The sequence below is a fragment of the Mus musculus genome, chromosome 10, assembly GCF_000001635.26.
Source record: "Mus musculus strain C57BL/6J chromosome 10, GRCm38.p6 C57BL/6J".
NCBI classification, from domain to species: Eukaryota; Metazoa; Chordata; class Mammalia; order Rodentia; family Muridae; genus Mus; species Mus musculus.
Genome location: NC_000076.6, coordinates 13,163,013 through 13,178,328, shown reverse-complemented (window position 1 = coordinate 13,178,328; position 15,316 = coordinate 13,163,013). Strand labels below are relative to the sequence as shown.

The window sequence follows — 15,316 nt, the reverse complement described above, 5'->3', positions numbered from 1 at the left end:
TCTGCAGTTGTCATGGCTGGGATTTCCTGCTCGCCCTGAGAGCAGATGGCCTTTCCCCTTTGGGATTTAGGAACAGCAAAACTGGAGCAATCAAGAAAACTTACTTCACTGTAACCTAGAAAGTTGCTCTTTCCAACACTGTCTAATGTTTGGAAGCATCCACTGTTTATTAAAATATACACTCAAGAGTTTCTAGGTTTTGATGAGATGTTCTTGTCTTCACATCTAGAGACTGATTCAAGGTCTAGGCAAGGGCTCCATCATAATATTCATTATTTGGTAAACTGTGACTTCTAACTGGCCTTTGCTTATCTGCCCCTGACCAGTGTGGACTGTTGGTTGAATGGCTGAGGCACAGCTGCTTGTGGAAGGTGAGCTACACTTCATGCCTCCATTTAGAAGTGTCACCACCTGTTAGTTTAGTATGTCTTTTCCAAAGCTGATAGCTGTCCTCTTGTTCTAAGTTTTATTCATTTAAATCTAAAGTATTTCTTTTAGTTTTGAACAGTAATAGCTTAATTCTATTCTGTAAACACTTAACAATAACCTAAAAAAAACCTGCATAGTCTGTCATTGAGGAAGTGTAGGAATCTGAGTGTCTTGTAATGCCAACCTAGAGGCAGAGTTAGTTGTGGTTTTATATAAATACTGGGGATATAAAACCTAAATGGATGGGTCATTATCATGCTGACCATCTCAACAGAAGAGTCTAAAGCATCACGAGTCCTGGGCACATGAAGTCACCATGCCCTGGTTCTAGTCAAACTTAGCTACTTTGCAAATAAGAGAATGCAGCTGGGCCCCAAGTCTTCAGAAACAAGTTGCTATGGAGGCCAATTAGCTTAGCCTAAAGATCACAATTCTATTGTGGAGAACAGTTTTGTAGTGACTTGAATCTATTCCTAATGTTTTGTTCTCCCTACACACGCCAGACCTGAAGCCACACACACTCAAATGCTCAGTTTTCAGTCCTCTAGAAACTGTTGGAAACATCTCTGAGCTGAACAGTCGCTCATGGAGATAAGAGGGACTTTGCCTTCAAGAAGTCATTGGTTGGAGACAGATTTGTGCTGATGCTGTCACTGTGCTAAGCAACACCTGCGAGGAGGACCTGGGTACTCCCTGTTCCCCTCAAATCTTCAGCTAGGCCTTCCTCAAGGTCAGCTCATTTGTCACCTTCGTTCTTCAGAATATATGTCTAAAAAGTATGCCCACCTCCCTAGCACTTCCTCCTCCCCTGTGTTGGGTCTCTGCAGCAGTGACATGCTAGACAGCCGGTCTCTCGGGCTCCTCTCACTAGAGAAAAGTTGGAAGGCAAAATTTTTGCCTTACCATTTCACCCTCCTGCCTGGGCTAGCAGCTGGAAATTGGGAAGCAGACTTATGTTTATATAGCTGGGTTCACTCGCTAAGACACTTCAGCAGAGGATGGCTTAAACTTGAGTTGTACAGTGATAGAACCACAGAGGTTCACAGGGAGAAAGGATCCCAGTTGGGCATCATGAAATTGTTATGTATCACTATTGGATGCATAGGTGCACGGGCCACAGTGCATGTGGAGGTCAATGGACAGCTTTGTAGAGTTGATTCTCTCCTGCTTTTATGTGGGTTCTGGGAATTGAACTCAAGTCGTGGATCTTCTATCGGAAGCACTTATGTATGTATGTACGTATGTATGTGTGTGTGTGTGTGTGTGTGTGTGTGTGTGTGTGTGTACACATTAGTGTTTTGCCTGAATAGCATGTCTGTGTGAGGATGCCAGAATCCCTGGAATGGGAGTTACAAGATACTTGTGAGCTGTCATGTGGGTGCTGGGAATTGAACCTGGGTCCTCTGGAAGAACAGCCAATATTCTGAACCATTGAGCCATCTCTCCAGCCCCGAGGAAGCACTTTTACTCACTGAGCCATGCCACTGGCTCTGCCTACTGCGTTTTAGTCTTGTTTGAGCATTCTCCTGAATTGGTTTCAAAGCTTTCTCATTAGATACTTGGTAGTAATATAAGTGTGCGTCTTCACTGCTGGTCCCATTTGTACATGCTAATATAGCTATGGGAATATCTGTACTACTGTATAGCTATGGTAATACCCACAACCTGCATTGTGATGTCATGGCCTCCCATCAATTGAGAATTGCTCTTATCCCCAACCCCTGTCCACTTATTCAGTGTTTGTGTTTTTACGTGTTGCCAAGGATTTGCCTTAATATGCCTGTTTGGCCTAGTTAGAGGGCAGAAGATGAAGACCCAGCGCCTTGGAAGTTAATTGTGAAACTTGTGGCGAAATCTGTAATATGCAGACACATGCCTGTTGTGCAAATATCAGAACAAAAAAGCAAGTGGCCTCTGGATTGATTCTAAATTTGTCTTCCCTCCTACTCGTTTCTAAACTACCCAGCCCGTTACACTAAACTGTAGCCCTTTTCCTTTAAAACATTTGTTTATACGATACCACGAAACACAGCTTTCCCCTCTTAGAACAGCTAGAGGCATACATAAACCTACCTCTGAAGGCAGCTTTTGCAACTCCTAGTTGAGATGTCTTAGAAATGACCTAAACAGGCCCTTGGTGTGACTTCAGCTTCCAGAGTGTGTGCACCTGTGTGCAGATGTCATCAACCAAGGTGCTGAGTGACTCCTGGAAGCTCCCACTGGGCATTTGAGGATTCCTGCTTACAAGCTGCGTGCTTGGCTTGTATTTCTGTATCTGAGCTCACCAAGACCTACCTCCACCTCTGGGTCACTGCAGAACTAAAGCACTAGCCTGAAGTGACTCTGATTTTTAAAATAGTGATAACAGGTTTGTAAAGACAGAAGGAAAGCAAAAAAGAAAACACAGGAACCTAACAGATACCGCTTTTATCCTTACCGTTCAAATGTAGTTACTGTGTGTTTCTTTAATAACATCCATCAACATGTAATTCACAAATCTTTTTGGTTTCAGGATTTTGGATGGGGGTGGAAGGGCGGGGTGTTGTTTGTTGTTTTGGTTGGTTTGTGGGTATTTTGTTTAGTGTTATTTTTCTAGACAGGATTTCTCTGTGTATCCTTGGCTGTTCTGGAAGCCAGGGTGGCTTTGAACTCCTCCCTCTGCCTATTTGGTGCTGGGGTTAAAGGTGTGTACCACCACACCTGCACACGCACTCTTCTGAGTTTCTGTAGTCCAAGTTAAAGTTGGACTCAAGACAGTCCTTCTGCCTCCTAAGCATGGACGTTACAAACATGAGCCTTGCACCCAGCTTTGTAGGTTATTTTTAATAGGTATATTAAATTAAATCTCATTCATCAGTCAGCAACCCATATCTGTGAAGGGACACATAGTATGCTTTCCAGGTCATGTGTCCTCACAACCGCACAACTGCAGATGTGAGAAAACAACAATAGGTTCAAGTAAATGACTGTGGGGGTGGGGTCCCATTAATACTAGGCTTTCAAAGCCATGCAGTCTCAGGTGTGGGTCACAGAGTACTGCTTTTCTATTTTTTTTAAATGTTGCCTTTTGTCAAAATACAGTTTTGCAAAAAGTGGGAGTATAGCCAAGAGATCCTTTCACCCTTAACCTGCTTTCCTCCAAGTTTCTGGTTGAACCACTATACTACAACCTCCAAACCAGTTAGTGTCGTCCCTTGTCTTGAGGATCTAGTTAGTGTTTTCCATCTCTGACATTTTGACATTTAGGATGCTCTACAGATGGAGTCATGTAGCATGTATCATGGCTTTCTTTCATTGAGAGCCTTTCAGGCTGCTGCATGGGTCAGTGGTACTCCCGTCTGTTGCTATGCGGTATTCAAAGGAATGGGTACACCTTTTACCCAGTGATAGGTGTTTTGCTTGTTTTAAAGTGTTCTTTTAAGGTTATAGCAGTTAACTCTTAGGTTTAAGTCAGTACCTAGTGGTTGACACTATAGACCTCGACCATTATGTGTGACTCTGTTGTTAAGGCAGATATTCTCTTCATTGTTCATAGACAAGCTTCTAGCTTAAATGGAATTCAGAGTGGAGTGCTTCCTCCATATCCAAGTTTTTGATTGGATTATATCTGTTATTTTTAAACTCCTTGAATTCATTAAACTCACTTATTTAAACCAAATATCTTTGGTCAGCTTGCAGATTAGCAGGGACACCATAAGCCTACAGTTGAAACTTTCTCTTTTTTTTAATATTTTTATTAGGTATTTTCCTCATTTACATTTCCAATGCTATCCCAAAAGTCCCCCATACCCTCCCTGCCACACAGCTACCCACCCACTCCCACTTTTTGGCCCTGGCATTCCCCTGTACTGGGGCATATAAAGTTTGCAAGTCCAATGGGCCTCTCTTTCCAGTGATGGCCAACTAGGCCATCTTTTGATACATATGCAGCTAGATTCAAGAGCTCAGGGGTACTGGTTAGTTCATAATGTTGTTCCACCTATAGGGTTGCAGATCCCTTTAGCTCCTTGGGTACTTTCTCTAGCTCCTCCATTGGGGGCCCTGTGATCCATCCAATAGCTGACTGTGAGCATCCACTTCTGTGTTTGCTAGGCCCCGGCATAGTCTCACAAGAGACAGCTATATCTGGGTCCTTTCAGCAAAATCTTGCTAGTGTGTGCAATGGTGTCAGCGTTTGGAAGCTGATTATCGGATGGATCCCCAGATATGGCAGTCTCTAGATGGTCCATCCTTTTGTCACAGCTCCAAACTTTGTCTCTGTTACTCCTTCCGTGGGTGTTTTGTTCCCAATTCTAAGAAGGTGCAAAGTGTCCACACTTTGGTCAGTTGAAACTTTCTTAATCCTTATAGAGACAGAGACTTGGTTCGAATCTCAGGGTTACCACTTGAAATCTGTGGACTGAGAAAAGTCACTTAGCTTTCAGCCTCCATTTTCTCTGTTGAAATGAAACCAGCCCTGTCTTACAAGGTGACTGTGAAGAGCCCATGAAATTACCTCAAGAAGACATCAAGAAAGAGAGAACCAAATCAATATGACTCTAACATGAATAAAGCCATTACCTCCAGTACTGGTGGTGAAAAATGACAGTTTTAAAAATCAAATAGTATTTATTAACAAGACTGTGGAAAGTGGTGGTGGGGTGTAACTGCTGAAAATCTTGTTTTTAAGACACGGTTTTGCTGACAGCCAAGAGGACAGGAGGGAGAGTATTTCTGTGGGCTGGGGTAGAATGACCTATGCTGAGAACACAACACCAATTAACAGACCTGTGAAGAAATCGTTTAAATCAACAGCGTCTGCACAGCCTGCCATCTGCTTCCTGTTAAGCAGAGCTCCCCCCTTTTTTTTGCTTGGATCCCCTGTTGGCTCCCACGGCCCCGCGCTCTGCTTCTCCTGGCTTATCACCATCATTTTCTTGGCCTGAGTGGAAGTTTCCCTAAGGATCCTCTCTCCACTGCTGTTTTCCACGACGTCTTCCCTGGCGGTGTCCTGCTTTACCTCTCATTCCCCAAAACCTACATCTGCGTCCCTCACCCTGGCCTCCCTCCTTTCCATCCTGCTGGCTGGACGATTCTGTTGAACTCAGGATTTCCAAGAGTGGGGTCATTTTTCTTCCTAAGATGGATTTTTTCCAACTCCCTAGTTCTAGCCACAGCCCCACAGTCTCCTCAGGCCTCTTGCCTGTAAACTTTACATTGTCCCCAAACATTCATGTTTCTCTCTCTTCCCCCATCCTAACCCCCCAAAACTCTAGTCACATTGGAGAGTCTGCAATACATTTTACTCTTCCTTGTTTAAGTCTCCATCCCATTAACAGACCCCTGTCCATTGTCAAGTATGTCATGTGAGTCTTCCGTAGCTCTGCGCAGGGTCCCTTGAAGATATGCATGTCTCTGGTGACTCCCTTTGTCTATGGAGTAAAAGCCATTTTTTTATTCCAGTATAAAACCCCTAGGCTTAGACTTAAAACTGAGAGAGAATAAATAAATCTTTTTATACACAAATTCCCACAAAGCAAAAACAAGTATTAAAATGGGAAATCTTAGCTGTCCATAATGTTTGGTTTTCTCTAACTTCTTTTAAAATAACTTATCTTCTAACTTAGTAACACACCTTCTCATTTGCTGCCATTTTTCTATGTTGGACCCATGTATGAGTTCTTTTCAGTATATTTAGTTATTGCTTGCAACACTTTTAGTCCTGTGGTAGAAATTCAATTTTTTGTTTGACTTATATCTTCAAGCAGTACTTAATTTTTCCTTATTTTTAAAGTATGTGATTTGCAGGTACACGTGTGTGTGTGTGTGTATGTGTGTGTGCTTGTGCATGCATGTGGTGGAGAGACCAGATGTTGATGTCAAGGGTCTTTCTTGATTGTTCTTCATGCTATTCTTTTGAGACAGGCTCACTCACTTGAAGCTGGCCCTCACTGATTGACTAGGCTAGCTGATCAGCGAGAGCCCAGGATCTGCCTACCTAACTCCTCCCACCTCCAGGGCTGGAGTTGCATGCATGTGTAGACCATCATGCCAGCAGCTATCTAAGTGCTGGGAAGCCACACTCAGGTGCTCATCCTTGCACAGCAAGCAACCATACCCACTGAGCCACCCCTCCAACCCCAGAGTAGTTTCCTTTGTCTAGAGAAGACGTGGACCAGTTTTCCCTGAGACATCACTGACAGCCCATCTTCAGCCTAAGCAGAATTCCAAAGACATTGCCATCAGATAATGTGTGACTGTATGCTAATACATTAACTCTGTCCTTATGGCTAATGCTCTCAGCACCTCATTTACCTACTAAAACAAATAATTATACTCTGCTTGCCCCGAGTTTGTGCCATTTATTTGTTTGGTTAGGTGAGATGTTTATATTAGGAAAAGAGAATTTGTAGGATTAGGGAGGAGGAGGAGGAAGAGGAAGAGGAGGAGGAGGAGGAAGCAGGTGGTGGGGACAGACAACTGTGAGGCTGTCAGGCTACTGAGGTCACCTGCAGTCCCTCGTCTCTCCTCAGCCAAGCAGTTCCGTGAAACTTAACATAATGTGCTCTTGAATCCCCTGCAGATGGCAATCAGAAGTTATTTCCCTGTGAAGTCTGTGGGAGATGCTTTGCAACAGATGTTCTGGTAAACATAAAGACGTTTTGTAGATGTGTTTCGTTGGAGTTAAATGAACTGTCAAGTCAGTGAGGAGGCAACGGTGCCAAGATTAAAGACAGATGTGGAGGGGGACGGGAGGGGAGGTCTGGAGCCTATGGCTTGCCAGGCTGGGAGGACACTGAGGCAGGCTGATAATGCCACGTTCAAAAGTGACCCTATTAACCACAGTCCCCCTGAAAGCACTCCAGATGGACTGGGCTTGGCACAGACAATTATCCCTTGAGAGATTTTGGCTCTTCCGCCTTTTCTTTAAGCATCAAAAATTCAAATTTCAAGGCCAAAACACCAGGGAAATTAGCTGGTCGAGAGGAATGAGCATTGAATTTCAGGCATCTGGAAACTTGGCTCATAGCTGCAAATTTGTCACGAATTCTGACAAGTCCTGTAACCTTGCTGTTTTCTGCCTTGCCACGTACACGGAACTCTGATTTCAAGGAGGTTTTCTACCATTTGTGCACATAATGCATGGGTATAAGCCTGCTCCAGGATCTAATTTTCCAGATACAAACTAACTGCATGTCAAATTCCCAGGCTTTAAAGTCGAATAAAAATTAGCATTATTTCAAACATGACAGATGGGAGGGGGGTCAAACAGATGCTACGCCCTAATCTTGTAAAGAGGTGACCAAGAAAGATGAATTTTTAAAAAGAAACTCTTAAGATGATAATGTGACCATTTGTCTGTTTTGGGTCATGGGAATGGTATCTTGAAGTTGCGGGGTTCAGGGTTTAAAAGATAAGGGACCTCCAAAATGAGGTTGTGGGTATTGCTTTTCTGGGAAATTTAGAAATAATCTGCTCCCCTGGATAGTCTAAGTGTTGGAGCTGCTGAAGCTACCCTCACCCAGGTCTGTTGCAGTCCTGGAACTGTCTATCAGGAACTTCCGGCACACTCTTACCTCTGCTAGCTAGGAGCTGCAACCCTAAGAGATCTTGAGACCTAGGCGGGGCCTTTGGATAGGGATCAGCAAATGTCATATACTTTGCATACTCCTGAGCCTCACTCAGTCTTCGGCCTGTCTGTCTGCTGTAAGAGCACTTAGTCGGGAGATCTGATGACCTCTCTTGGAGTTTGACATGGATGATTTACAGGAACACAGATTTTGCTAGACGTTGCACTTGAGGCACTGGAACCAAGCAACTTTGCAAATGGTAGCTACTGTGGAAGAGGGCAAAGGTGTCTATGATGTCCTGAAGGCACGCACAGTAAGCATTTCGTTAGTTCACTTTCTGCCAGTGTGCTGAATCGAAACACTCTGACCTGAAGCAATCTTAAGGAAGAAAAGGTTTTCTTTGGCTTATGGTTCCAGGCAGAGAAGAGCCCGTCGAGGCCAAGAAGACAGGGTATGGTAGGGAAGGTACAGCAATAGCATCGGGAAGCTGGTAATCACATTTTATCAACACAAAGGAAGCAGACTAAATGAACAGGAAACAAGCCAGTCTTGCTAATAGACTTTCTGCAAGGCCCCACCTCCTAAAGTTCCCTTGGCATCCTCACACAATGCCCCCAAACGAGGACCAAGTATTCAAATCCATTAGTCTATCTATGAGAGACATTTCTTATTCAAAGAACCATACCATAACTTTATGAAGGGGATACCAAGCAGACCTCTGTGTATTTTTTTCCTTTTTCTTTTTTTTTTTTTCTGTTAGAAATGTTGAGTGTTTAAAAGATTACTGACTGGAATAAAAAACATAGAGCCTACATATTGGAATTTGGGGTATAAAATCAAATTTTAAGTAAAACTCTTTAGCTAGTGTATTAACTCTCTGCCTATAAAAGAATGCCTGAAGTAGTCACATTATAAGCAGAAAAGATTCCTTTTGTCTTGGTTTCAGAGGTACCATTTCATGAGCAGTTAGCCCTATTGCTTTGATCCTGTGGTTGTCACAATAAAAACATAAAGGGGGCAAAACTTTTCCATTCATAGGCAGTCAGCAGATGAAAATTAGAAGAAGGGGCCTAGTGCCTCAGTCCTTTGACAGGGTACACCACTGGTGACCACAAATCCTCCCAGTGAAAACAGTTTTGCTCTTCTGTTTTTGAGACATGGTCTCTTTCTGTATCCCAGGCTGCCTTGTCCTCACAAGGCTGCTCCCTGCGCTTCGCTAGCTCCAAGAGAGAGATCTCCAGCTCTGATTCCAGTTTAGAACTCACCTCTGGAAGGTTCCACAAATATAGAAACCCGTAGAGTACCTATTGTCTTTCCCTAAAGACAAGTATTGAGCTGTCTGACATGGCTGGGGTGAGCTGAGAGATTTGCTGCATGAATTTGCTCCACTGTGGTCTAGAGTCAGAGACTAGACCAGATTCTTCACATTGGCCAGTCAGTGTCCTGGGGGGCCAAGTATGTAGCCACTAAAGCTTGCTGATCGTGCATTCTTCAAATCAAATCCCTACCCTTTCTCGTCCAGGAAAGACATGGACCGATATGTAAAAAAGTATTCAACAAAAAACGCAAACCCTTCAACTCCTTAAAGCAAAGATTACAAGGAACTGACATTCCCACTGTGGGTAAATCTCCTCAGCCCAAGGTATGCCAACAATTTCTTTACTTCTCATTATAGGAAGTACATTTAAGCTGGTTTCTTGGCTCGCTGTTTTCATTTTTGCTTGATAAGGCAGTCTAACAGCATTTCAATATAATCCACCTTTAGTGTTTTCTGTATAATCTTACTTAGACTTCCAAATAAATCGAAGATACTTTCCAGATGTAGTAAAAAGAATCCTGTTTACATTTTCATTAGAATGCCTTTCAGTCTAGAAAGGGGCCTGGGAAGTAAGTTATTTTTCCCCTCTCTGAGATAAGGTTTCACTAGATAGCTAAGGTTGGCCGTGAGCTGACTACGGAGCCCAACTAGCTTGAAGTTCATGATCCTCCTGCCTCAACTTCCTCAATAGTGAGATTGCAAATGTGCACCCAAACTAGTAAGAAAGTTACCGCTGGGACCAGCCAGATACCTGCTTCTCTGAGTCCCCGGGGAACCACAAGGTGGAAGGAGAGAACTGACCCCTGTAGGTTGTCTTCTGATATTCCACATGTGCTGAGGTATAGACATAGCCACACACAAAAATAAATCAATAAAAATGTAATTTTCAAAAAAATTTTAAGAAGGCCACCTTTAATCTTGCATCTGTCTTTCTCTGAAGTTCTATGGTCTCATTACTACTCTGATTTTTTTTTTTTTGGTGGTTTTTGTCTTGCTATAAATTCAAAACCTAGTTATTCAAAAACAACAACAACAAAACCCACAATATGTAGTCAAGGGTAGGAGATGTTGCTTTGGTTTTGTTTTTTACAGGTTCAGCCCGTAAGGAAATCTAACTGGAGACAGCAGCACGAGGATTTCATCAATACGATCCGATCAGCAAAACAATTCACTCTAGCCATTAAAGAGGGCCGGCCCCTCCCACCTCCACCCCGTCCAACCTCCAACCCAGGTGTGTGGACATTTGGGTTGCTTTTTGACTTTTGGTGACAGTGACAGTGAATAGCAGTAACAAGGAACTTGAGGCAAAGTCTCTCCAGTAGGCAAGTAAATCTGAACAGCACACTTTACCTCTTTCTTCCATCCACAGAGCTCGTGCATCCCTCCTGTCTGCACCCCCATGCAACATCATCACACCGGGTGGGGTCAGGACACACCTAAAAGGCACATCATTCCCACTGTGGCTGAGGAACGAAGTTGTACACAGTTCTACACTGGTACTGACGGTCAGCAACCTACAGATCCTTGTTTGCAAGTGCTAGTCTCACAAAGCAAAACATTCGAGGTTGTCTAGTTAAAGTGGTTTTCACAGCTTAGTGTATGGAAAGTCTCAAAGCTATAAGAAAGAGGAAAGAATAGAACAATAAGTATTTACATGAAGTCTGAGGATTGTTAGGAGTACTGCCTCTCTATCTCTGTCTGTCTGTCTGTATGTCTGTTTCTCTTTGTATCTCTATCTCTGTCTCTGACTCTCTGTGTCTCTGACTCTCTGTTTCTGTGTATGTGTGTGTGTGTGTGTGTGTGTGTGTGTGTGTGTGTGTTATATTGGGTTATATTAACACAGACACGTGAAGATCAGAGGACAACTTTTAGAAGTCATTTCTTTTCTCTCTACTCTTGTGGGTCTTAGAGATCAAACCAGCAAACCAGGTGGCCAGACTTGGTGGCAGGCACCTTTACCCACTGAACCATCTTGATGACCCTGAAGTGAAGTTTTAGATAGCAATACTTTATCCTTGACTGTATCAGTAATTCAACTCTTAAGAGAAACACAGACTCATGTTTTGCAAGTTACTTGAAGCATGTTTTTTAAGGCTCTGCCCACATCCCAACCCAGCCAGAATCCAGAATCTAGTCAGGAGTCAAACGTTGCTTTCTGCTGCCTTTTCAGACGTTTTCCAGGTCTCTGCTACATGTTTGCCCAACCATCTAACTTTTAGGATGCTGTTTGTTCTGTGTTTGTCTGCTTATTTAGCCAGATTAATATTTAATTGTCACATGTTTCTATAAATTGGAGGTTAGGGTTAGAGGCTTAGTTAGATTCATTTTAATCTCTTGTCAAATGTGAAATTGACAAATATTTTTTACCTGTTGTGTATTGCCTTCGGACTGTATTGACAATGCCCTTTAGTGAAAACACAATATTTTAAATTTTGAACTACTTTTTCTTTTGTTGTCTATATTTTTTTTTCGTATTACAGCCCAAAATATCACTGCCAAATGTAATGCCAACACTTACCCATGAGGAACTTTGGGTTTGGTATAAAAGGGCCTCCTGTAGCTCAGACAGACTTCAACCTGCCTGTATGGACAAGGATGACCCCAAGTTCCTGGTCTGCCTCCCTTCACCCCCGACATGCTGAGGTGCCTGGTGTGTACCACACTGATTGCCCATCTCTCTGTGTTACTTACTCTAAAGCTCTAGGATTTATTTGTAGGTGGCTGGTCTATTTTGAGTTAACATGTGTGTGGAATGCAAACGGAAGTCTTCAGTCTTATTCTTTTGCATGCTGATTGCCAGTTTCTTGAGCTCCATTTGTTAAAAAGACCATCCATGAGGGTATTGAGAACTAAAGGTGGGGAACACACTTGACATATGTACATCAGCAGTTTTCAACCTTCAGGTCGCACCCTTTGGAGGGGGTAGCATAGCAGATATCTGCATAGCAGATATATGCATTAAAATTCAAAAATTACAGTTATGAATAAATAAAGACTTTAAAGGGCTATTCCTCCCCACCCCACTCCCTCTCTCACACATACACACACACACAAACACACACATGAATAAATAAATCCAATAACTACATATTTGAAAGTTTAATCTCTCTACTCTACCCTACTCATCTATATCTGTCCTTACACCAGCTCAACTCTGTTTTGACTACCATAGCATTAAAGGAAGTTTTTAAATCAAAAATTGAGAAGGCTCCAGATAGAAAGGGCTGTGTTGGCTGTTCAGAGGTCCTCTGACATTCCATATGAGTTTTAGGGCTTTTTTTTTTGGTCTGTTTGTTTGTTTCTTCTACTTCTACAAAAATGTCACTTTGGGGACTGGAGAGATGGCTCATCAGATAAGAGTACTAATTGTTCTTGCAGAGGACCCAGAGTCAGTATCCAGCACCTACATGCTGGCTCATAACCCTCTCTAACTCCAGTTCTAGGTACCTTTCCCTACTCCTGCAGGCTCCTCCTGCACTCACATGGTGCACATACAGACAAGCAGGCTGTCTTTGTTACTTTTCCTTTGCTGCAATAAGACCAAGGCAATTCAAGGAAGAAAGAGTTTATTGGTGCTTACAGTTTCAGAGTTATAGTTGATGACCATCAAGACAGGGATGGAGGAGGGCAGTAGTAATTAAGCAGGCATGGCACTGAAGTAATAGCTGAGAGCTTACATCTTAACACACAACCATGAGGCAAAGAAAGCTAATTTAGAACAGCAAGAGCTTTTGAAACATCACAACCCACCCCCAAGTGACACACCTCCTCTAACAAGGCCATACATCTTAATCCTTCCCAAACAGTTCCACCAAGAGGAAACCATGCATTCAAATATCTGAGTCTATAGTGGCCATTCTTATTCAAACCAACACACACACACACACACACACACACACACACACACAAATAAACAAATAACTTTTGGACACTACTTTGGAATTTTAACAGAGAATTTACTAACCCATAGATGACTTTGGTTAGTGCTATCATTTCAACAATATTGTCTTCCAGTACATGGACCCAAAAACACACACACAAAATGGCTTTATATTTATCCATGTTTTCTTCCATTTCTTTTACCATTTTTTCAGTGTGTAAATCTTTTGCTTTCTCATTTAAATTTATTCATGTTTTTTATCCTTTCTGACAGTATAGAAAATGGATGTTTTTAGCTTCAGTTTTTCATTGTGTGCATATAAAAACGCAGCATAGTTTTGGAATATCAAGTATGTATACTGTAACTTTGATGGATATAATAAATAATTAGCTCTAGCGCGTCTTCTGTGGAATCATTAGCATTCTGTACATATGTCATCTGTAAACAGATAATGTTACTCTCCCCTCTCTGCTTGTATGTCTTTTATTTCCCTTGTATGGGTAAATTCTGTCTAGTGCTTTCAATACTTGTTAAATATAGGAAGCAAGCGTGGGTGTTCTAACCTTGTCTCTGTTGAGTGCAGTGTGTTGTTATGCCACTGTTTCAAGCAAAAGTAATGGCGTTCTTGGTAGGATTTCGAGATGTGCAGCGAGATGTAGGAAATAATGTCACAAAGTCGAATGAGGAGAACAGATATGTTTTTCATGTTTTTACACAAGAATAGATATAATATCATGTGAAAATTCACTGGAGGTTACTACAGGATCTCTAAATATTGAGGCAAACCTAGTGTCTTAGGGTTTCCATTGCTGTGAAGAGATACCATGACCAAGCCAACTCTTACACATAAACCATTTAATTGTGGCTGGCTTGCAGTTCAGAGGTTCAGTCCATTATCATTATGGTGGGAAGCATGGAAACACACAGATAGATGTGGTGCTGGAGAAGGAGCTGAGAGTTCTACATCTTGACATGAAGGTAATCAAAAGGGGACTCTGTCTTCTGCAGGCAGCTAGGAAGAGACTCTCTTCCACACTGGGCAGAGCTTGAGCATAAGACCTCAAAGCCCGCCTTCATTGTGATGCACTTCCTCCAAAAATGCCACACTTACTCCAACCAGGCCACACCTCCTAATAGTGCAACTTCCCATGGCCTAAACATAATCCAACCACCACACCTAGTAAGACTATGTCAGGTATCAGAATGGCTAAGATCAAAATCTCAGGTGACAGCAGATGCTGGCAAGGATGTGGAGAAAGAGGAACACTCCTCCATTGTTGGTGGGATTGCAAGCTGCTACAACCACTCTGGAAATCAGTCTGGCGGTTCCTCCGAAAATTGGACACAGTATTATTACCTGAGGACCCAGCATACCACTCCTGAGCACATACCCAAAAGATGCTCCAACATATAACAAGGACATATGTTTCACTATGTTCATAGCAGCCTTATTTACAATAGACAGAAGCTGGATAGAATCCAGATGTCCTTCAACAGATACAGAAATTTTACATTTACACAATGGAGTACTACTCAGCTATTAAAAACAATGACTTCATAAAATTCTTAGGCAAATGGATGAAACTAGCAAATATCATTCTGAGTGAGGTAACCCAGTCACAAAAGAACATACACAGTAAGTACTCACTGATAAGTGGATATTAGCCCAAAAGCTCACAATACCCAAGATACAATTCACAGACCACATGAAGCTCAAGAAGAAGGAAGACCAAAGTGTGGATTCTTCGGTCCTTCTTAGAAGGGGGAACAAAATACTCATGGGAAGAAGTATGGAGACAAAGTGTAGAGCAGAGACTGAAGGAAAGGCCATCAAGAGACTGCCCCACCTGGGGATCCATCTGATATACAGTCACCAAACCCAGACACTATTGTGGATAACAAGTACATGCTGACAGGAGCCTGATATAGCTATCTCCTGAGTGGCTCTGCTGAGCCTGACAAATACAGAGGCAGATGCTTGCAGACAACCATTGGACTGAGAACGGGGTCCCCAATGGAGGAGTTAGAGAAAGGACTGAAGGAGCTGCAGGGGTTTGCAACCCTACAGCAAGAACAATAATATAAACCAACTAGACTCCTCAGAGCTTCCAGGGACTAAACCACCAACCAAAGAGTGAC

General features: G+C 42.6%; 1 protein-coding gene across 3 annotated transcripts in view; it reads left to right on the top strand.

Annotated features, from left to right (window-relative positions):
• Positions 1-290: 290 nt before the first annotated feature.
• Zc2hc1b (zinc finger, C2HC-type containing 1B) overlaps positions 291-15,316 on the top strand; it is a 28,395-nt gene continuing 13,369 nt past the window's right edge. The window contains exons 1-5 of one of the 3 annotated variants that reach the window (XR_001779630.1): positions 291-371; positions 6,992-7,053; positions 9,502-9,621; positions 10,390-10,528; positions 10,667-10,802. Coding sequence is in view for 1 of the 3 variants with exons in the window: in NM_029172.1 (NP_083448.1) it covers positions 344-371; positions 6,992-7,053; positions 9,502-9,621; positions 10,390-10,528 (349 nt within the window). In the remaining 2 variants the exon portion in view is untranslated. The remainder of the gene's footprint in view (positions 372-6,991; positions 7,054-9,501; positions 9,622-10,389; positions 10,529-10,666; positions 10,803-15,316) is intronic. The other 2 variants (XR_001779631.1, NM_029172.1) reach the window with 2 other exon arrangements.